The 24,801-nt window shown below is 31.8% G+C and overlaps 3 protein-coding genes across 4 annotated transcripts; 2 read left to right on the top strand and 1 right to left on the bottom strand.

The window, feature by feature from the left end:
• The first annotated feature begins 969 nt into the window (after positions 1-969).
• On the top strand, positions 970-5,919 carry LOC111017944 (PLC-like phosphodiesterases superfamily protein). Of its 2 annotated transcripts, XM_022293842.2 has the most exons (9): positions 972-1,204; positions 1,310-1,432; positions 1,530-1,667; positions 1,881-1,979; positions 2,096-2,399; positions 2,491-2,714; positions 2,795-2,881; positions 3,876-4,316; positions 5,582-5,919. In XM_022293842.2, exons 1-8 carry the CDS (start codon positions 1,088-1,090, stop codon positions 4,086-4,088), a joined length of 1,305 nt encoding a protein of 434 aa, XP_022149534.1. In that variant the 5' UTR covers positions 972-1,087; the 3' UTR covers positions 4,089-4,316; positions 5,582-5,919. The 2 variants fall into 2 exon arrangements, with proteins under 2 accessions (XP_087977353.1, XP_022149534.1); XM_088121227.1 differs by lacking the exon at positions 1,530-1,667 and having other exon boundaries at positions 970-1,204.
• A 652-nt stretch (positions 5,920-6,571) lies between these two features.
• LOC111017864 (F-box/RNI-like superfamily protein) lies at positions 6,572-9,006 on the bottom strand. The gene is made up of 5 exons (XM_022293744.2): positions 8,694-9,006; positions 8,465-8,611; positions 7,756-7,891; positions 7,118-7,216; positions 6,572-6,997 (listed from the first exon to the last, which is right to left on the bottom strand). Exons 1-5 carry the CDS (start codon positions 8,780-8,782, stop codon positions 6,797-6,799), a joined length of 672 nt encoding a protein of 223 aa, XP_022149436.1. The 5' UTR covers positions 8,783-9,006; the 3' UTR covers positions 6,572-6,796.
• A 5,229-nt stretch (positions 9,007-14,235) lies between these two features.
• Positions 14,236-14,901, top strand: LOC148212773 (uncharacterized). Its single transcript, XM_088120910.1, has one exon. It carries the CDS (start codon positions 14,236-14,238, stop codon positions 14,899-14,901), a length of 666 nt encoding a protein of 221 aa, XP_087977036.1.
• Positions 14,902-24,801: the final 9,900 nt, after the last annotated feature.

The following is a 24,801-nucleotide window of genomic DNA, read 5'->3' as shown; positions in this document are numbered from 1 at the left end:
ATCACATGATTCAGATATTGTAGCTCCGTTACTGCATGTGCGGCTAGGTCACCCAAATATAGAAGTTATGTATGAATCTGCTATGTACGGATCATCAACTAAGGCTTACTTCGATGAATTTGATTTAGACTACTTAATCGATGACTAAAGCTACATGATCTACCTAATCCGCTTAAGCTAAGTCCTTTTTCCACATGAGTATGAGTTTTTCACCTTTTCTAAAATTGAAGACGTTGAATAAAATTTGTGCAGTGAATAAGATCGGAGATTCAAATCTCTCGAAATTAAAAAAAAAAAAAAACCTTTGAACCTATAAATGGAAGAACAAATGTAAGCAAGTACCCATCAATGCCCAACGATATGATTTATGAGGGCTTCATGCAAATGTAATGTAAGTTGGGCCTACCACGTGACAAGCACTCAATTCAAAAAGTAGCCCTCAAAAGTATTCAAAATTATCACAAAATCTAATATTATTACCTTATAATTAAGTTCAATCCTTTGATTTATGGAGCTGGAAGTGACCTTAATGAATAAATTATTAATATCATAATATCATTACTAATTTAGTCCCACGAAATATAGTTGAATTGATTTAGACACCTATCTCTAACTATATAATCGTGAGTTTGAATTTCCACTCTTTTATATTGTATTAAAATTTCATGATAAGAATTACATTGTTACAAATTTCAAATATACTAACTAAATTATTACCCACTAAAATTTAAGAATTAATAAATTATTACACACTAATTAATTTATTTTCAATTTAAAAATATAAAGACGGAATGGATATTATTGGAGCGAATGTTTTCTTTTTAAACCTATAGTCGGTTCAAGTCCAAGCTCCATAAATTCCCAAGTATTCTATGATTAGTATAAAACGACATCGTTTGAAGATAAAGTTGCAGCAGGGGGCAGAAGAAAAAAAAAAGTGATTAGTTGCCTTAAAATAAGAGAAAATTAAAGTTAAGGAAGAAAAGCCCGCGTCTGATACCCAAAATTTGTCATCTTTTTTTTCTTTCTTCACTTCATTGAAAAACTTCCTTTTGCTCTCTCTCTCTCTCTCTCTCTGAGCTCTGCAATGTTATCGAGCAGTTTATGCGCACTTCCCTCTGTTTCTGCCATTTTGTACCTCCATCTGACGCTCTTCTCATTCCTCATCCCCTTTTCCGTCGCTTGCTTTAATGGAAATTGCCAGGTTCTCCCCCTATTCCTGCTCTCTGTTCCCAACATTTTGTTCCTCTCAATCTCGATGGTGGGGTTGTTTTTTTCCCCCTTTGAGTCTAATTTCGAGAGTCTGCAGGTTCTGGAAGCTTGTACGGCTGCCACGGATTGTGGGTCGGGTCTCTATTGTGGGAATTGCCCTGCTTCTGGCAGGAATCAACCCGTCTGTACCAGAGGCCAGGCCACCATTCCCACTTCTGTGGTGTGTGATTTTGAAGATTTCTTGAGTAGTTCTTTTGTTGTTTGCTGTGATTTTGAAGTGAATTTTGATTTGGGTTTCGTCTTTGTCTGGGATTTAGATTAATGGGTTGCCCTTCAACAAGTACACTTGGCTGGTGACTCATAACTCGTTCAGTATTGTTGATGCGCCTCCTGTGGCTGGTGTTCAGAGATTGACGTTTTATAATCAAGAGGATACTGTTACTAACCAGTTAAGAGTATGTGCAAGAAGATAAAGAGAATGAGTGTTTCATGTGCCCCTTGTGATTGGATTTTAGATATGCCTTGTCTAATTTCCATCGTAAATTTGTTCTACTGTTCTAGAGATGTCTCATCTTGTACTCTGTTTGTTGCATTTCAATTATTTTATTAGGATTGAGAAACATTGTTGATCTTGTGTTTTCTTTCTTTTAAATTTTGCCTTTTTTCAGAATGGAGTGAGGGGACTGATGCTGGATATGTATGATTTCGAAAACGATATCTGGCTCTGCCATTCATTCCGGGGGCAATGTTTCAACTTCACTGCCTTTGTAATCAATCCTTTTCCTTCTTCCATTTTTCCAGTTTATGATGTTGAAAATGTTCGTTGGCATTTTGGTTTTGTATGCATGATTCTGACTGTTGTTGACCTTTGGATTGTTCTCAGCAACCAGCTATTAACACTTTAAGAGAAGTGGAAGCATTCTTAAGTGCGAACCCAACTGAAATTGTGACCATTATAATTGAGGACTATGTGCATACCTCAAAGGGGCTGACAAATCTATTCACCAGTGCTGGGCTGGACAAATACTGGTTTCCTGTGTCCAAAATGCCAAAGAAAGGAGAAGATTGGCCAACAGTGACCGACATGGTGCAACAGAATCACAGGCTTCTTGTTTTCACATCTGTTGCATCGAAGGAAGCGGAGGAAGGAATCGCTTACCAGTGGAAGTACATGTTGGAAAATGAGCGTAAGCATTACATGAAGTGAATGCAATGTTTATTATTCATGACTTTGAATTATGTCTCAGATGAATGACCTCTTTAACATTTGGATTTCAGCTGGTGATCCTGGAGTCGTACCTGGTTCATGCCCAAACCGAAGAGAATCGAGAGCACTGAAATCAAGAAGTTCGTCTCTTTTCTTGCAGAATTACTTCCCAACATATCCAGTGGAAGCTGAGACTTGCAAGGAGCATTCAGCTCCACTTTTTAATATGATCTCCACATGTTATAAGGCATCCGGGAATATGATGCCAAACTTTTTGGCTGTTAACTTTTACATGGTACTGAGTTTAATACACATAACAACGAACATTCACTGAAATTTATAATGAGTAACATATCATGATGAAAAACCATGCAGAGAAGTGAAGGAGGAGGTATCTTTGATGCTTTGGATAAGATAAATGGCCAGACGCTATGCGGGTGTAGCACACTTGCTGCTTGCCAGGTTCGTGTAGACTATTTTCTAATCAGTGACCACTGACCATGATGAGCTTTATTTACATGAACTTGTTGGAGTTTGGGCATCACCCTTGTATTTTTTATTTCTCAAAATTCTTGATTTTGTCTGGACATTTGAGTTTCTTCTTTCAAGTTGGCATTTTATTTATCTAACAGAAAGTTTCTTGTTTGAGTTTGTAAGATAATGGGTTTCTGGCTATTTTTCTTGTAAGCTTCTCAATGACCTAAAATTTTAGAGAAACTGATGACAAACTGATGACTAGTGGTCACCAAATTCAGAAACATTCATTGCCCCTCATAGTCTGCTAGGAAAAGCTTCTATTGGGTCAAATAAAATAATTAGATTTTTGTACATTGGATTCTTGGACAAAAAATTGCAAATGAATGGTTAAGATATTGTCTCAATGCAAGATTGGTATCTCTCAACTTAATTGAAATTTAAGTAACTGTTTAGGTATGTTTGCTGACAGTGTTTTTCATTGCTTACTTCTAAACATTATTTGAAAATATATTTGTGATCCTGTTTTCCTTTTCTTTTATATGAATATTATAAATTCAAGACATTATTATTTGAACGACTGTGAAAGTTATGTTTTGAGAACATCTAAAACATAAAAAATCGGTTCTTTTGCTTCTGGTATAAAAACCATTTTCAGAAAAGATTTTGCCAAGTGATTCTTGAAAGACAAAATTATGTTTTATTTTCAACAACGCAAGGCAGTTCTCCTGTAATAATGTTTAGTTTCAAATATGTTTTAAGCAGTTTTAAGTCGGCAGTTATTTTGTGCTTGCCGCAGCATCTTGTCCACACGTAATTGAACTAATTTAGATTTGTCTACCCTTCCATTTGAGGAATTATTTCAGATGTTTAGTCTTGTTGATGGCTTGGCACAGTGAATTTTAAAATCGACGTCCTTTTACTTTTTTATTTCATCTTGAATACTCATTGCCCAGAATATATTGTTGATGGCATTTTGCAGGCTGGAGCTCCTTCTGGTACTTGCAAGAGTGTGCCAGCACCTAACACTGGCCCACTGAGCAGTAACTCAGGTAGCTTTACCGGGTCCGTTCAGTTCACCAAATCATCTGCTTCGACAGTCCTTTCGCCGAGTCTTTTGGTTCTCTGGTTATTCCACTTACCACTGTTGGCATTCTTAAAAACTACAAGCAACACTGATCTAATTGGATTTTGAGCACCTATTCATGGAGGTTAATCTAGTATATTGTATGTAAAGATTGAGTCATACCCGGTGTACTGCATCCCAGCCATCTTATAGCGATTTCCAGAATTGGTCATTAGAGTAATAGACTCTAACATTAAAGGAAAGACATTTTGAGATTTTAATGCAGAGAAATAGTTGCAGAGGTACATGAGGATTGGAAACCGAGATAGACCTGGCATACGACATAAGCTAGTTCAGGTACGCAAAATGCTTTACCGTTTGCATTTGCTTTGTCATTGTTATAGAAATATATATATATATATATATATATATATATATTTGATACCTTAGAATATCTCTCTCTAATTTTCTTTCAAAATGATAAGCTTTGTTCCCTCAGCTGAAATTTGTTACTGTAATTTCTGTTGGCTTTTCTAATGGTTTCACAAAATATTTGAGCTTTCTCAAGTATTGTTTGTCATGATCTGACAATGTTTGTAGAACAGGAGAAACTTTACTGAAATTCAAATTATACGTTTTGCATTAACATCCTATAGTTTTCTGGCTATTAGATATTTGAATCAAATATCAGAGAGAGTGGCTTTGTCCTCTTTAATGTTGAATTTCAGAGTAAGGATTGGGTTCTGTTTTTAGTTTGAAGTTTGATAATTGCTGTGAGCCCTCAGTGTTGTGGGCACTGAAATGCTATAGAAATTGCTATAGGCTGGACAGAAAGGAACTGAATTCATTCACATATTTCGTTTTCGAATTCAGTGATTTTGTGGCTAACTGGAAGGTTTTTTTTCTTTTTTCTTTTTCTTGCTAAATTACTGGATTTTGCCCCTTGTACTCTCGAAAATTTCAATACTACTCTTGACCTTTCATAAACGTTTCAAAAATACGTTTTGAGCACATTAAAATTTTGAACAAAAAGTTGACATGACAAAATCTGAAACAATGTGATACTTGACGTGGAAGTTTTCCAGGATTGTCTACCCAATTTTGTCCTGAAAGTCTTCTTCTTCCATTGTCAAAGAGTTTGCTTCTCCATTGTGTACCCAATTTTGTCCTGATCTCCCGATTGCTTCTTCTACATTTCCTTTCTTTCAAACTTAATCTATACAAGCTTCCACGTTAATTGTCACGTTAGTCCAAATTTTGTTACGTCAACTTTACGTTTGAAATATTAACGAAAGGTCAAAAATAATATTGAAACTTTTAAAAGGATAGGGGTATGCTTTAAAAAAAGGGCAAAGTTCAAGGCTGCTCTTTTTTTTTTTTTTTTTTTTTTGTAATTTAGCCTTTTTCTTTTTCATCCCTTTGAAGCTTTTTGGCTTCGCCATTGTCATTTGTATATTTCATCTCATCAATGAAATATCATTTCCAATAAAAGAAAATAACTGTAATCATAATTAATTGTCTCCTCAGCCATAGTTTCTTTTTCCATGTAAAATGTGCATGTTCTTTGTATTCTGTTCGTTTTACGATCTACGATTATCAAGTTTCATCTCTCTCTATTCCAGGTTTGATTGGAGGAAAGTGAAAGGGTGTTGGCATGAGTGGCTGTAAATGCAAGGATTATGTTGATGAATACTTAATATCCTTCTGTTTGTCCTAGTTTGCTTCCCAATCTTATTTGTTATATTGTGTCAGTCAGTTCATTTTAGCATCAAAATGCAGCTTGCTAGTAAAGCCATCTCATTAAAGAAGCTCCTTTGAGAGATTCAAAATACCAACATATTCACAAACTTTATATACCTGTTAATGCCAACGATTCCTCGTCGATATCGATTTCGGGGTTCAGGCACTAGAAAAAGGTGGTTCTGTTTAAATTGATGGAAAAAGTTTCATTTACTTTTTATATATGTGCATATATATGAAAGTAAAATATTATTTGATCGAAGAAACTCATCAGAGTTTAAATACATAAATGCTACAATAAGATGCACTAAAAGAACAAAATATGAAATTTTGTTATGTAAACTCTATTTGTTAATGTTTAGTTTCTTATTTCTCATTTTTAGATTTTTAGAAATATAAGCTTCATTTTTTATTTTTTAGAAATGTTTTTAAAATTGTGTTGAAATTTCAAAAACAACAAAATCAAAATTTTTCCTGTTTCCAGTTTTTCTCAAACATAAATAAAAGTATTATTTAATTATTTTTTACTTATAAAATGCTTATAAGATAAAGAATTTGAATATTTAATTTTAAAAATTACTTTTTTAATATTTAAGACTTTAGAAAATAAGAAATAAGAAAAGATTACAAATACATGTTTTTTTCAATAAAAAAAAGTACAAAAAATAGCTATCAAACTCCTCAATTAAAAAAAGATGAAAAAAAATTAAATATGAATGAAAACATTATTGAACTAGTCTTCGTCCTAATTAAATAATACATTTAATAAGTACGTGTACACTTTGGATGATATATTTACTGACAATAATAATTAGTGGCCAAATCTTTTGAAGTTAAGGAACCAAGAAAATTTATTTATGAGAATGAGACCATGGCAATAAAATGATATCTATTCCAAAAATAAACAAGCTTGTTCTTACATACCTTTATATTTACACCAGGAGAATGCAGTTTTATAAATGAACTGTAACTGCTATAATACAGCTTATTGGAGGAACAATGACAAATCCATATTTTAGTGGAATGAGATGTAATTACAAAGATAGAAACTTACATACAAAAGAAGCTTTACAGGATGCGTAGATTTGAGCATTGTCTCACACAACAGGCCACCTAGAATTCAGAAGCAGGCCTCTTGATTTTATTTGGAGTGCTGGACTTATAGCAACCAAACCAATGAAGCAGTCTACAGGAACCCTCATTCCCCAAACGTTTATTGACTGGAGTTTGCGACATTTGCTTACGAGAACAAGAAGCCCGCTCTCTGTTACATGGCGACAGCTCCAGAGGACAATGGTCTGCAGAAGAAAGAAAGAAATGCACGGGTTGAAGATTGTGCAGGATGTATGTGTATAATTCTATTCGTAATTTTCACCAGATTTGGTAATGGAAGTGAAGGAGGTTCTTGGAAAAATCACCTTTAAATTTGGACAGTTATCTGCTATTGCAAATAGGGAGATATCCGTAACAAAGGTACCGCCGATGTTCAGGTTTAGCAAGGAATTCGCTCGGGAAATCTGGGAATACAGCACAACCAAATGAAATGTTGAAAAAATGGAGTGAAATATGAGAGGCAGAGCTAAGGAGGTGTTTCAAAAACAGCTTTCCAGTTTTCTGATTTTTAGAACAAAAATGAAGTAAGAACATTTATGAAAGAACTACTTTTGAGAACAAGTGGAGCAGTATTTCCAAAATCATGTACAAACCTTGACCTTGAGGAAAATTTTGAAACAGAAAATCGATGTTCAAAAAGAGCTCCTAAATTCCTTGAAGAACATGAACTTCAGGACCAGAAGATGTCTTAACCTAGTATACATTGGTGCAAACCAACAATGAAGATACAAACAGGATTGCCAAATTTCAACTATTTATCATCATCATCGACATTAACGGTATGAATACTAACGCCGCACACCAGAATCCTAGCCCAAGTAAAATTTACAGAAACTCACTCGTCCAATTTCAACCTAAACTCAAACTTTAAATTCAGACATTAAGACCGGTTTCAACAGCTCTTTTCTTTAGGCATATTCAGTCTGAGAAAAGATTAGCATACCAGCTGCACAACGCCCTTGTCAGTGATCCCCGCCATACCCCATAGCGAAACGGACGTGAGGTTGGGAATGCACTTTGCAAGAGAAATTTTGCACAATCCAGCGTCAGTTATTTGGCAACCCCAGCGGCTTCTTGAGCTGAAAAACACACATTACAAATTACAAGAGAATGATGAATTAGCCAATTCAAGCCAGAGCTAGGAATTTTGCTCGAGTGAACATAGTAATAACAAAGGCATTCATGGCCGTGCAGTTTGGAAATGGTGCTCAAATATTGGTCACGATTTCAGAAACTAAAATTTATTTTTAACACAATTTTGTTCTCGATTGAGTTACTCTGATAATGGTAATGGCCCTTAATTTAAGAATAAGATTAAGCGTCGTTAAGATCAACCAAAAACACGAACCAATACCATTAAGAATATAACAGAACTTCATCGTACAAGTTTAAAGAACTTTCACCAGAGAATATGCCCAAACAACATCCTATCAATCTTAAAAGAAACCTCTAACCGAATTGCCTGAATAATGATAGACAGGAAATGAGAATTGAAATCCAATTCAATCGTTAATCCTTGTGATTTCGCAAAACTCACTTCATGAGACCGCTCGCAACACCAGTATCAAATTTAACCCTCTGTAATCAGAAGCTACTAAAAGAAAAGTAACCTGAAGAAAATTTCTTAAGCAAACAGAAATTCTAGAGATTACATGTCGAGCTCTCGAAGACTGTAGGCATGGCGAATGAGGCGAGCAGTGGAGTCATCATCCATCTTCCAACCAGCAAAGCTCAAACTCTCCCTGCTACCTAGAGACAGTTTGACTCCCTCCTTCCATTTCCTGCACACGCCGCTGGCCCTGCGCTTCCTCAATCAGGAACAGGAACAAACAACAACCAAAGAAATCGAACTAAAAAGCGGAAAAAATTGACATCAATTACTGGGCCAAATCAGTGAAGGACTTGATCATCGCAAAAATATGAGCCAGAAGGTCAATCGGCAAGCGATCAATCTCTGCCTCGAACTCCATCCAGTCGAATTCGTTCCTCTGCTCCTCTTGAATAAGACTATGAATTTGGATGAAGCTATGCGTTGAAAAACCAGAGCGCGCGGAGGAAAATCGGGAGTTCAATTCGTTACTTTTGGTACAAGAGAACCATCAAAAAGCAGCCAGAAGATTCCATGGAATACAGAGAGAGAGAGAGAGAGAGGATGTGGACATAGTATCGTCACCATTTCTAAGAATCTTAAACTCCGAAAATCGAAAATCTCCAATTTTCATGAATAATATTTTTATTTTTGGATTTTTTTTAATGGCCATAAAGTGAGAATCCTCGAGCTCCCTGGTAGGAATTGTAATAGGAAAAAATAAAAAATAAATAAAATAAATGAACTAAAATAAATTGTTCGAAATATCTAGATAAAAATGAATATTTTAAACTACATCAAGTAAAATAAACTCAATAACTAAAATAACATTTCAGCATAAATTTCTTTTAGTTTAATAATTATGAAGGTTGAGGATTCAACTATCCTAATGATCTTACAACTACGCTCATATTAACATGTGCAATTAAATTATTTCTGGAAAATTTATCCTTTTAGTTACAGAATTTTCACTAATATATCATTTTGATTTGCAAACTTAAGCATAACTCAACTGGTTAATACATATATCATCGACCACAACGTTGTGGATTGGATTTCCACCCCACATGTTGTTATACTGAAAAAGTACATAGGTAACTTTTATTTTTTAGTTTTTTAAAGTTTCACTTCAACCTCGTGAGAAATAGATTTAAAAGGTGGATGAAATCATTTTTTGTAATGATAAAAAGGTGTCTGGGTACCGATGGAAAATTTAATTTTTAGACCTTTTAAATCTATTTCTCAAAAACTTATGAGTTAAAGTGAACTTTTAGAGGTAACTTTTCCATTATTCTTTTATTAACCTATTTAGATGTGTAGACATATTATTTAGATCCATAACTTATCATTAGGCAAAATTTAATTTTCTCATAAGTAAAATCAATTTCTTTCTAGTGGCATGTTCATGGTGTGTTCAAATATGTTAACCATTCAATAATTTAAAAATTCAATCATTTTATATTCTTATGAAATGATTTAATTGAATTTTTTTTGTTAGAATATTATTTTGATCCTTGTAGTTTTATTTTTTATTTTTTATTTTATTTTTTTGTTCGTTTTAATCTTTATACTTCCAGAATATTCATTTTGGTACTTGTACTCCCAAGTTTAGTTTATTTTAGTTCTGTAGTTTTAAAATGTTCGTTTTGGTTCCTGTAATTTTGAAAAATAATCATTTTTTGTCCCCACATTTACAAAATTTTAACACAAATTCTACACATATAAGAAACTCTTTAATACAAAATTATTGTTACATTTCAAAAAAATATATGAGTTTAGTGTCGTGTTGAAGTTGTGATAGAAAAAAATATATTATAACCATAATTGAAAAACCAAAATGGTACCTACTTCAAAGTACACAACCAAAACAAATATTTTAAAAGTACGGAGAGTAAAATCATCCAAATAAACATTTTAACGAAAATTTTAAATAAATGAAAAGTTGAAAGTATCAATCAACTTAAATACCAAATTGAGAATTAAAACACTAAATATCATTTAATATACTTAGCCTAAATAAACTTATTTTAATAAAATGATGTTTTTAAAATTATTATAGGACAAAATCAAATAATATAGTCCCTTTGAATATCTGACGTGTCTAATAAGTCTCTTTAAAGAAACAATTTCTCAGACTACAATATTTTTCAATTAAATTTATTTGTATTTTGATAAATTTGACACTAAAATATTATTGTTTATTTTTATATTCCCATCAAGTTTCTTGTATGGGTCATCCTCATCCATTGAATTTGGCCGACCAGTTCAATTACCAATTTGATTATCCATTAATCAAACTACAATCCAATTCAACTAAAACAATAATAAAATGGGGTGACTCAAAATTTCAAAAATTATCAAAAAGAAATAATAATTTATTAAGAATTTATTATCGATTTTCACTTGGCTAAAGATATATATCTTATATCTTGATTAGTCAAGTTAAAGTTTAAGTTGGTATTCAAAATTACATTTTAGAGACTTAATCAATTAACTTTACAAAATTATTTGAAGAGAAAAATGTAAAAGAATAATCAAATGATATAAAATTGAAACATATATTTATAAATAATTTTAGGTCAAAATGCTATTCCAGTTCTTTTCTAACCTAATATTATTCAGGGTAGATAAAAAGTTATATGTCAGATAACTCAAATTGAATTAAATATAATTTTAATGGTATTAATGTAAAATATACCTTTAAGTGCATTCTATTTCTAGTTGGTAATTTTGATTCAGTTGCTTTCAATTAAAAAAAAAAGTTTATATATACACTTAGGAAAAATGAAATAAATTTTTTTAAATAATATTGAGTACAACCAGCTTCAACACTTTCATCCATCAAAGTTCAATCATTCTAGCTGGTCTTTGTACTTTTTATAGTACAATAAATAGAGATAATGTTTTGGATAAATTATTTTACAAATTTATTTTCACAAATGGTTCAATGTTTACAAATTTTACAGTCTTAGATTTTTAGATCTAAAACTTTTTTCAAATGTCAAATTTACCTTTATTTATGATATTTATATTTATTACAATTTGCCTTTTATTTAAATGTAAATTATTAATATTCCAAATTTTATTTTGTAAACATTAAATGATTGTGGGACCTAAAGCAATCATTCTCATAATTCTCTGATTTACTCCTTAATCTATTCTATTAAAGAATGAAATTTATTACAAAATATTCGATTATTATCATAATCTCCAAATTTACTTCTTAATATATTTTACTAAATAATGAAATTTATTATAAATAATTTTTCATTTTATTACATTTTTTTGCCTATATATATATTTATTTATTTATTTATTTAGAGTATATCCGACTTTTTCAGTTATATAGAAATATAAACTATATCCAAAACTTAAGCAACATATACTTAACAATGGTGATATAAATTATAGCCATTATAATATATATTTATACGAAGATATAACCTATATTTGGCTATAAAGTAAATACAACTATATCTCTCTACAATTAACAAACAAAGCAAATAACCTACAAACCTTCCGGTGACTAGACAATGGCCGGGATAAATGGAGGGCTGGAATGATCGACAGGCGACTGGCGACAAAAAGAAACCTCGGGATAAATGGACGGAAACAATGGACAGGTGGTCGGAGACGAAGGATAAGTTAGACGAATTGTTTCGACGATGAAGAAGAACAGAGACAGTGACCGGAGACGAAAGAATGGACAGAAACATAACGATATAAGAAGAAGAAAAGTCGGAGGAATGAGATTTTCGAATTTTTTCAATAATGGAGGATTTTGGAGATTTGATATTTTCACTTTTGGAAAGTTTAATTAGACAAATTTCAAGGGATTTAAAATCTAACGTCGTAGTCAATTTTGAATTTTTAAAATTAATTAATATTGGGGTGAGATACAAAAGCATGTGTTAGTAAATTGGGTGATGGGTACCATCATAAAATGAGGTTATTTCATGACAAAAGGGTAAATTTTATATAATTTAATTCATTTATGTAATTATAGTCTCTAAATAGGCTATAAATATGAAGTAGAAATTTCAACCTCAAATCTCAAACCAATGAAATTATATGTCTTTACTGTTGAATTACGCTTATCAGTCGGCAGCGGGCTCGGAGATTCTCCATCTCCCGCCAGTCTCCACAATTTGAAAGCAACAAGGGCGGAGATTCCTACAAAGGAGACGAGTTCAATGTAGTGGGAAATCTCCGTAGGAATTTTCCTTTTCTTTTTCTTCTTAAAACAAAAATTAATATGTATTTGGGCTTCGGCTGAACTTACTAAAAAATATGGGCTTCTTTCACAAAAATATATATATGGGCTGAACTTATATGTGTATATTTACTCCATATTTAATATGCTTTTCATTTTCTAACAAGTATATATCAAACTTCTCTTGTCTCAAAAAAAAAAATTATAATATAAATATATTTCAAACTTCTCCATACACCTATCTTGTACTAATGTATTTTGTAGAAAATTATGACTCAAATTTGTATAATGCTTTCTTTCTATCGTTACTTTTTTAATTTTAAATTAATTAACCTCATTATAGGTACAAAAACTAAGGGATAAAATTAAAATCATATTATAAAAGTAGACTTAATTTTTTTTTTAACTTTTTACGATTTATGTGAACCATATTCAACCCATTAAGATATTTATCTCTCGCTTAAAGGTGGTGGGTGCAAACTTCCACACCCATATATTGTATTAAAAAAACTTTTTAAAATTTATTTAACCAATATTAATATTAATTTAATTTAAATTATAGGAAGGTATCCTAACTCAAAGTCTTTTTTTTTCTTTTATCCACTGAACAAACAACAAAGTACACAAACTAAATAATATTTAAAAGTATATATATAAAACATTATTTTCAAAATAAATTTAAATAGATCCACGAATTTTCATCCCACGGAGTAAAACCATTACTTGGACAAATTCAAAGATTCCAAAATCAAATTCAAAAAATAGATTTTTTCTTGGTAATTTCCTCAAATAAAAAGGGCTGTTGATAAAAGAGTATTCCAGTTGAAGAGGTCTGACCAGATTTAACATAAATGGAATATCCGTTGAATAAAAATATTATTTTCATAGTCCACTAATAAAGTTGAAAATTTAAGAGAAAAAAAAATATATCTATTGGAGTTTATGAAATCTCTTTTGTAATAATTTAGATAAATAAATGAAAAAGTTTATCTGGCATAATGTAATTTTTTTTTTCAATATCATAATCAGTTTCTCTAAATTATTTAGTAATTAAAATGGTGAAGTTACTCAAAAGAAAAGAAAAAAAATTATATAGTTATTATGAATTTTTAAATAGATGTCCACCAACCCTTGCTTAGTGTCCAATTTTGAGGTGTCTCAAAATCCATGCTCCATATGTCCTCTATGTGTCTAAATCATAATGCCCTATGTGTCTCAATTTTAGACATTATTAGTGTCATGTAAATCACAGCTTATCCGTGGCCTATAAATAAGGTCAATGTGGTGTTCAATTAGTAGTGAGATTTTGTGAGAAATTAGTGGTGAGAATTTGTGAGAAATTAATGAGAAATTTGGTGGGAAATCAAGTTTGAAAATTGGTGGGAAATGTCATTTTGAATTTTGAATTTTCTTTATTATTTAAATTTTTTTGTTTATTTTGTTTCGCCGACGTTGCCTCATTTCGTTCCTCAATTTTACAACACGTTATCAGCACGAGCCTCTGTCATTTCCCCTGTTGAAGGTAGGTTCCGAAGGTAGGTAATTTAATTTTATTTTTCAAGTAATATGTTGTTTTCATATGTTAAATCCCTAATTTGAGTTTTTTTTGTGATAGTGTCATCATGACAATTTTGACCAAATTAGAATTTGCCGCTCTTGATATCAATGGCAATAATTATTTGTCATGGGTACTAGATGCTAAAATCCATCTTGATGCCATGAACCTGGGAGAAACCATCAAAGAAGGAAATACATCCACATGTCAGGAAAAGGCAAAAGCCATGATTTTCCTCCGTCACCATCTTCACAAGGGGTTGAAAATGGAGTATCTGATAATAAAAGACCCCCTTGCCTTGTGGCAAAATTTGAAAGAAATATATGATCATCAAAAAACAGTTATTCTTCCTAAAGCTCATTATAAATGGATGCATTCGAGGCTCCAAGACTTCAAATCAGTAAGTGATTATAATTCTGCACTATTCAAAATCAGTTCGAAATTGAAGTTATGTGGAGAACAAATTACTGATAGTGATATGCTAGAAAAGACATACTCAACCTTCCATGTCTCGAATATACTCTTGCAACAACAATATCGAGAGAAAGGTTTTAAAAAATATTCTGAGCTCATATCATATCTTATGGTTGCTGAGCAAAATAATGAGCTATTGATGAAAAATCATGAATCTCGACCAACAGGAGCAACACCATTCCCAGAGGCAAATGCTGTAAATTTCAATAATCGTGGTCGAGGTCGAGGTCGTGGTCGAGGGCGTGACCGTGGCAGATGAAGAAATAATTTTTCATTTCGTGGTGGGCACTATAATCGTCCAAATTTTAAAAGAACCACACTAAATATTGATCATAAAGAAAAAGCTCCACAAGATCAGAATTCCAGAAGTGTTGAAAATAAGTGCTTCCGATGCGGTATGACTGGGCATTGGGCACATATTTGTCGTACATCGAAACACTTAGTGAATCTTTATCAAGCTTCCTTGAAAGAAAAAGGAAAAAATGTGGAAGCAAATCTTGCCTACCAGGATGGTGATATCTTTGACACTGCCAATATTACAAGTTTGGATGTGGCTGACTTTCTTGAATCTCCTGGAGAACAAATTGGCACAGTGAGCACAATGGATGGAATAGCAAGTGCTTCTTTTGATTTTGAGAATATTCAGAACTAATATTTTTTTTATCTTTTATGTATGTTTTGTATTTCAAGTTTTTCTTCTTCTTCCTTCTTCTTATTGTAATTATTTTGTTTAATGAAGAAACATGGACAGTTTTCATATATTGGATGACTCGAAAATGAGCAATGGTGATCTATGTCTGGCAGACAGTGCGACTATGCACACAATACTGAAAAGTAGACAATATTTTTCTAAATTGACAATGCTGAAAGCAAAAGTCAATACTACATCAGGTTCTGCAAGCTTGATTGAAGGTTTTGGAAAAGCAGACATAATTTTGCCTAGAGGAACAAAATTTACAATTGACAATGCATTGTTCTCTAGTCAATCAAAGAGAAATCTACTGAGTTTTAAAGATATATGTTGCAATGGTTATCATATTGAGACTGATAACAAGAATAACATAGAATATCTCTATATTATATCTATTGTCTCACATAACAAACGTATACTTGAAAAGTTGTCTGCTTTATCTTCTGGATTATATTATACTCATATACGAGTAATGGAAACATATGCAACTACGAACTTAAAGTTCATAAATCCAGATATATTTACCATTTGGCATGACCGATTAGGTCATCCTGGGTCCATAGTGATGAGAAGAATCATTGAAAATTCACATGGACATCCATTAAAGAACCAAAAGATTCTTCAATCTAATGAATTATCATCTGATGCTTGCTCTCAAGGCAAATTGATCATTAGACCATCACCATTTAAAGTAGAGACTGAATCACCTACATTTTTAGAACGAATTCATGGTGATATATGTGGACCTATTAATCCACCAAGCGGTCCTTTTAGATATTTTATGGTGTTAATAGACGCATCAAGTAGATGGTCACATGTATGCTTATTATCAAGTCGAAACCTTGCATTTGCAAGACTACTTGCTCTAATAATATAGTTACGAGCATAATTTCCTGATTATACAATTAAAAGTATTCGTCTTGATAATGCTGGTGAATTTACATCCCAATCATTTAATAATTACTGTATGGCAATTGGGATAAATGTTGAACATCCTGTAGCTCATGTTCATACACAAAATGGTTTAGCAGAATCATTTATAAAACGATTGCAGTTAATTACTAGACCATTACTTATGAGAGCTAAGCTCCTTACATCTGTATGGGGACATGCTATTTTACATGCAGCGTCGCTCGTACGCATTAGACCAACATCTTATCATAAATATTCCCCGTTACAATTAGCTTATGGCCAAGAGTTAAATATTTCCCATCTGAGAATTTTTGGATGTGCAGTATATGTTCCAATTGCTCCACCACAACGTACTAAGATGGGTCCTCAAAGGAGGCTAGGAATATATGTTGGATTTGATTCCCCATCAATTATTAAATATCTTGAACTCTTGACGGGTGATGTATTTACTGCACGATTTGCTGATTGTCATTTTAATGAGACAAATTTTCCAACATTAGGGGGAGGAATAATGAAGTTGGAAAAAGAAATTACATGGAATACATCGTTATTGTCTCATTTTGATCCCCGTACAGATCAATGTGAACTTGAAGTTCAAAAAATAATTCATTTGCAAAATATAGCAAATCAATTACCAGATGCATTTATTGATGCCAAGAAAGTGACCAAGTCACATATACCAACTGCGAATGTTCCATCAAAAATTGACATCTCAATGCAAAAAGTTGTCATTAACGAATCTGCAACACGCCATAAGCGTGGTAGACCAATGGGTTCCAAAGATAAAAATCCTCGGAAAAGAAAAATAGTCAATAATCAAAATGACACAATTGAGAATGAGGATATTCCAGAAGAAATCCTAAACATGACTACTCATAAAGATATTGAGGAAAGTCAAGTACCTGAAGATAATAATGAGATTTTAATGAATTACGTTATGACTGGAAAAAGATGAAACCGAACTAATGTAGTTATTGATGATATTTTTGCTTATAATGTTGCTATTGACATTTTATTTGAAAGTGACGATTGTGAACCAAAATCTATGAAAGAATGTCAACAGAGAAAAGATTGGCTTAAATGAAAAGAAACAATCCAGGCAGAACTTAACTCACTTTCAAAACGTCAAGTTTTTGGACCAGTAGTCCGAACATCGGAAAATGTTAAGCCTGTGGGATACAAATGGGTATTCGTAAGGAAAAGAAATGAAAACAATGAAATCACAAGATATAAGGCAAGATTGGTTGCACACGATTTTTCACAAAGACCCGGTATTGATTATGAGGAGACATATTCTCCTATGGTGGATGCGATTACACTGAGATATTTAATTGGCATGACTGTGTTTGAAAGTCTTGACATGCATCTTATGGATGTAGTCACTGTATATTTATAGGGATCTCTTGATAATGATATTTATATGAGAATTCCTGAAGGATTTAAAGTACCCAATTCTAATACTCGGGAATTGTATTCCATAAAGTTACAGAGATCATTATATGGATTAAAACAATCAGGACGGATGTGGTACAATCGTCTAAGTGGAAATTTGTTGGAAGAAGGATATAAGAATAATCTAATATGTCCTTGTGTTTTTATAAAGAAATCACAGTCGAGATTTGCCATTATAACTGTATATGTTGATGATTTGAATCTAATTGGAACTCCTGAAGAACTTTCAAAGGCAAAAGAGTATCTTAAGAAAGAATTTGAGATGAAAGATCTCGGGAAAACAAAATTTTGTCTTGGCCTACAAATTGAGCATTTAGCAGATGAGATATTTGTACATCAGTCAACTTATACAGAGAAAATTTTGAAAAGATTTTATATGGATAAAGCACACCCATTAAATATTCCAATGAAAGTTCGCTCACTTGATGTGAAAAAAAGATATATTTAGACCTCGAGAAGATAATGAAGAGCTTCTTGGTCCTGAAGTATCATATCTTAGTGCAATTGGTGCGCTTATGTATCTGGTTAATAACACAATACCAGATATAGCATTTTCAGTTAATTTATTAGCTAGATATAGTGCTTATCCTACAAAAAGACATTGAAATGGGATTAAGCATATATTTCGCTATCTTCGAGGAACGACTGATATGGGTTTGTTTTATTCAAACAAATCAAATTTTGATCTAGTTGGATATGTAGATTCTGGATATTTATCTGATCCACATAAAGCTAGATCTCAAACCGGTTACTTGTTCACATGTGGAGGAACTGCTATATCATGGCGATCAGTAAAACAAACCATAACAGTCACCTCCTCAAATCATGCTGAAATTCTTGCAATTCATGAAGCTAGTAGAGAATGTGTATGGTTAAGATCAATGACTCAACACATTCGTGAAACATGTGGTCTATCATCTAGTAAAAATCTTCCAACGATACTTTACGAAGATAACACATCATGTATAGCTCAAATCAAAGGAGGATATATTAAAGGAGATAGAACAAAACATATTTCACCAAAATTTTTCTATAGTCATGATTTTGAAAAGAATGGTACTATCACTGTTCAACAAATTTGTTCGAAAGATAACTTGGCAGATATATTCACAAAGGAATTACCTACAAAACCCTTTGAAACATTGGTGCGCGACATTGGAATACGACGACTCAAAGATCTCAAGTGATGTTTCCATGGGAGGGAGTTAAATATATTGTATTATTTTGGGTTTATTAGATTATATGAAATATGTACTCTTTTTCCTTCACTAGGATTTTTTTCCCACTGGGTTTTTCCCTAGTAAGGTTTTAACGAGGCATATTTCATATATACAATGGGCATCTAAGGGGGAGTATTATGAATTTTTAAATAGATGTCCACTAACCCTTGCTTAGTGTCCAATTTTGAGGTGTCTCAAAATCCATGCTCCATATGTCCTCTATGTGTCTTTTATTTATAAACCTCATATGTTCCATTATCCTTGCACCATGTGTTGAAATCATAATGCCCTATGTGTCTCAATTTTAGACATTATTAGTGTCATGTAAATCACATGACATGTTTATCCATGGCCTATAAATAAGGTCAATGTGGTGCTCAATTAGTAGTGAGATTTTGTGAGAAATTAGTGGTGAGAATTTGTGAGAAATTAATGAGAAATTTGGTGGAAATCAAGTTTGAAAATTGGTGGGAAATGTCATTTTGAATTTTGAATTTTCTTTATTATTTAAATTGTTTTGTTTATTTTATTGCCCCAACGTTGTCTCGTTTCGTCCTCAATTTTACAACAATAGTGTTATTTTCTAAAATTTATACCTTACATTATACTTTTTCTAGACATGTGATATCTTAACAAAATTAATGTCTTTCATATTTTCATCCTCTATAAGATCCATCACCATAGCACATTCTAAGAATGTTGATATATTTTTCCGACCAACTTCTAGTACCAGATTTCAAAGCCTTCCATCGTAGTCATGTAGTTTTACAGTCAGATTGCAACGCTTTTTGCAGTTAAGACGTATTCAACTCATTTTCTTGATGATAATTACGAACCTAACTTCCTCATCTCCAACATGCATAATGTATCAACAAATATCTTTACAATCTCTTCAATCTTAGATCCCGAAGAATTTGGTTGAAGCGTCAAATAAGTAGGCATTTTACTTGGGTATCACCATCCACCTTTAATTCAAGCACAGTATCGAGATAGATGAGTGATGGTCTCCATTGATCTTTTCTTACCCCGAACAATATTTAAAGTTTTTAATGGGTTAGTGAATATTATGAAAAGACTTTCATGTAAAGAGTTTAATCTCATAAGGAATCTTAAAATTAGCTTAGGATTTTGACAAGCAACTTTATAGCCTCATCTTATGTAACCTTTTGTTGTCAAAATGTCAAATTTCAACATCCTCTTTTTCATAATGGCATTATGGGATGCCCAAATATGGCATTTTGGTAAATGATTTAAGAATAAGGTTCCTTTTCACCCAAGACCAATTTAGCTTCAAATTGTATGAGCTATGTCTCTTTTTAAGTATTTTAATTGTAATTCAAATCTTTAAATCTTTTAAGTTGTTGCTCGTTGAAAATAATTTGGTTCATAATTTCGAAGTCATTGACTAAACATTAATAAATAGTTATAAGAAGAGTTATATTTCGAGAATTGTGAAGTAGTTTCTTTTTTCAAGATATGGCATAGAAGTTATTATTTTCTCCATGTATATCGATCCAACTCGAAGATTGAAGCCCCATAATTATAGAAGAGAATTCATAATATATTTTGCCTCTCTAGGGCACGTGAAACGTATTCAAGATAAAACTCTAATGCAATTGCAAGATATGGTAATTTCATATGCATTTTATGGCCCATGTTTCGTATTATATGCTCGCTAATTTACATTTCCATTTCCATACGTCTCTCACACATGGCCCATGTGCCTGCCTAATTGTGCTTTTAATTACAAAAACATATTCCTGTTATTCCAAAAATAAAATAAAATAACACTTACTTAAGTGATAATTGGTATCTGATAAGGACTTTTTTTAGTACAACATGTAGGATGGAGATCGAACTCACAACCTCATTGTTGGAGGTATATACCACTTACCGTTGAGCTATGCTCGTTTTGGTTTGCGTGAAATTGAAACTATCAAATTTTAGGAATAATATAATAGATATTTTATCCACTAATCTATGCTCGAATGGACCATATTTGATACTTTGCTGCAGTAATGGTTTAATTCACGAATTATTTGTTGTGGTTACTGTAATTTAAAAGTTATAATAACAATTTAGTCCATAAAATTTAATAAGTGTAGTCAATTTAGTATTTATTATAAAAAACAAAAATCTTTTCAAGTGTGATGCTGTGATCTCCCGAGAGCAAGCCTTTTAGTATTAATTAAATGGAACACCATTTGTTAATGATATGGTTGCTTGGTTTTAATTTATTGATTTCATTAAACACATCAATAAAATCGTTTAAAGTAACGTGTTTTGTTACCTCAAAATCGTTCGGTTAAATATGTTACCTTTTCTGACGAGGACCCACTAAATAGTAAATAGCAAAACATCTAATCCCGTTTAAGTGGTCATAGGGAAGTTTTCTCCGTCTCCTTGCCTAAGTTCCTTGTCCCTCACACCATTTATTTATTTATTTATTTATATATATAAAAGACTTCTAAACCTATAAATATTTGTATGTGAAATTTATGAGATATTGTTGGCTTACAAGACATTGTTAATATCTACGACTTGTATTGATAATTTGAATGGTGAAATTTAAATTTTTTGATGTGTTGTTTTATGAATTCTGATACTCATACCCGCCCAAAATAACACTCCTAATTCCCTCCCACTCTAACACCCTATAATATATTTCGATTGTCTCTCTTTCGAGTGCCCTCCCTAATAATGTATCCTCTCTCTTTAATTTGCACACTCTCCACCTCTAAAAAGAAATGTTCTTCACCTTCCAAATATTTACATCACAATCGAAAATTCAAACGTAAGGAGTTAGAGATACCTTAATTGTACCACCATTAAATTATGCTCAAATTGACATATAACATTGTTAAAATGTTATTTATCGACATGAACATAACTCAAGTGGTTAAGATATAAATTCTCGAAAAAAGATCAAAGGTTAGAATCCTCACCTCCACACAGACGGATGTACGTTGCGCCTATGGGGCTCCAGTTCGGCCCTTTGAACTTTTGAATAAATATAATTAGTATATAAAAATCTAGCCTAAATTATCAAATTTAACTTTAGAGATACTAATCTAAGAAGTAGAATTGTTGATCATAATTGTAATATTTGAAACCAGGTTCGGAGAATATATTTACACAAAAGGATATTGCTGCCTCAAAATCATACTTACGAATTCTTCAAATTACTTGTAAGTAAATTAGTATGGAGTTCCCTTGACAAAATTTATGAATCCGCCACGACCCCACACGTATTGTTAAATTAAAAAAAAAACTACTATAATTGAATCATACATACGAGTGTATATGCATATTAACATCACAAATAGGGGCGGGAATTTTCCAACTTAGGACTTTAAAAAAAAAAAAAGTAATGATCACTCAATCACGTCCAAGCTACGCACGTAATTGAACAAGTTTTAATTTTATATCATTTAAAGCTTCCTTGAAAATATTGTTTTTTGTTTGAATTTTTAAAGGCAGAATTCAATTTTACCCCAACTTAGCAATGTTAATTAAGTTTTATTCTAAAATTTTAATTTCATTAAATGGAACATTAAATATTAATATGACTTTTGTTACATCCACCTAAAAGTATAAATAATAAATGTTGCCATTTTTTATTCTACACAATTTACAAAACTTATCCAAGTCTAAAGGACCAACTTTAAATTTTAGGGTAGAAATTGATATATAATTAACAAATTGAACTTTCTCCATTCTTAAATTAGTTTTTTAATTCAATGAACTAATCATTCTATTAATTAAAATACCATTTTGTCACCTATACTTTAGAATTGGTTCAAATTTAATATTTATACTTTCAAATGCTCAAATTTAGTACATTTAACCTTAAAATTAGTTTCCACCGTAAGTTCAAAGTTGACTTTTGCAAAAAAATTAAGTCTCTATTACTGAACACCTTCCTTCTAGAAATTTGAGAAATATATTCACCTTAGGTCTTTTCTTAAATATAATTTTTTTTATCAAATAAGATAAAGAGTAACTACAAAATAATGATGAAGCTTCGTTTTAAAATTTCTTGATAGTACTAAATTAGAAATTTGAAACTACAAGAACTAAAATAGATAAGTCGAAGTATAGAGACTGAAATATTAATCTATCATATTTGTAAATGAATAAGAACTATGTTTAAGTACATGATCTAAATGTTGAGAAAACTTGACAGGGACCTGCATAAGAAAAGGAACGAGCTTCAACATTCAAGTCAATAAAATTCGAGGTGTTTTCAAGACAAGCAATTAAATTTGCGTACCTGCACATAGAGAACATTCATGCAATAGTGAATCTAGACACGAGTTATATAATAGTGAGCGAGCGAGTAGTCAGAGAACGATTTTACTCCTTGACACCTCGACTTGACCTTGTTTGAGACCAAGCTTTGGGTGAGGTTTCGAAGCATGGTTCCCAAGAACAGACATTTTTTACTCCTCAAACACTCAACAAACTCACATGGTAAGAGTCGAATATTTTGTGCACCTTTTCATGCTCAGCCTAAGGCCATGTGTATTACATAGAGTGGTCTATATCTCTACATGTCGTTGTCCATTTTATCCCATAAACAAACAAAGTCGTTATAAATAAGAAACATTATAAGAACCAAAATATAAATATGAATAATTATATATACAATTTTAGAGTATCTATCTTAGATCTATCTTAGTCGGCAACTCACTCACGACACTATATTATATAAATATTTGAATGAATTAAATATTACATGATAATATGATTGAAAAATTTGTGAATCACAATTGAGAAAAAAGACAGAAAAGAAGAGAGGAAAAACAAATATATTTTTTCTTTTTTCCTTTGAAAAAAGTAAGAAAAACAAATATTTTTAAACACAGTAAATTCAAATTCATGACTATGACTTTTTAATTAAAGGTATTGTCTAAATCAATAGAGCTAGATTTAAATTAATAAAAAAAAGAAAAAAACAAATCTTTGCCTGGTCTTCTCGTGCCAACCACTTAAATATATAAATATATTATCTCATCAAAATCCAAATAACCTCTCTATTTAAATATTGCAAAAAAATAATGGCCAACAACTTTTTCGTGACAATGATATCATGAAAAATATATATTTTATTCAGAATGGAATTTTTTTCCTTACGTATAAATTAGTAGCCAAAACGAATATAACGATAATTAATATGATTAAGAGATCATGAGTTCGAAATCCTACCCCATATGTTGTACTAAAAAAAATGTATAAATTAGTACATTGAACACATAAAAGAAAGAGATTATAGACAAATCCGTGGCCCACAAAAGAAAAAAATACTTTTATCTTTATTACGTTTTTGTGTTTCATAGAACGGTTGGTATATATGAACGCTCATAGAAAGTTAATATTCTGAACGAATACTTAAAAAGTTTAATTATTTAAGTAATTAATGATATAGCAAAGTTTGTCCACTAAAATAAAATGTTTGAAAGTTTGAAAATTAAAGTAAAAAGTTCAAAAACTAAAATAGTGTTAAAATATATTATTGATGACGAGTATGATGCCTCGCTTAAAAGATTCCGACGCTCAAGTTAGTAATCGAAGTAAAGATAGTAGGGAGCACCTTAAGAGATGAGTGATATATTTGTCACTTACTTGATAATGGTTATGGTTTTCCCCTTTTACAAGTATTCTTGACCGACCAGGGAGGACATTTCGTACACGGCAAAATGGTACTGCTCACAATACGGGATGTAGACTGTCAGGCGATGACATTATTGGTGTGCAGCAAGTGTTCTACTACCTACCAATATGTCTTTTATGCAGACTGCTATCTGCACCCTGTAACACGTCGCTTTTACCATCTAGTAGACATGATAGTCTTCGTTCCTCTACCCCAATGGTCTCACTTCCA

The sequence above is a fragment of the Momordica charantia genome, assembly GCF_013281855.1.
Source record: "Momordica charantia cultivar OHB3-1 chromosome 2 unlocalized genomic scaffold, Mcharantia_2.0 BLBB01000002.1, whole genome shotgun sequence".
Taxonomy (NCBI): domain Eukaryota; kingdom Viridiplantae; phylum Streptophyta; class Magnoliopsida; order Cucurbitales; family Cucurbitaceae; genus Momordica; species Momordica charantia.
This window is presented reverse-complemented; position numbering and strand designations above follow the sequence as displayed.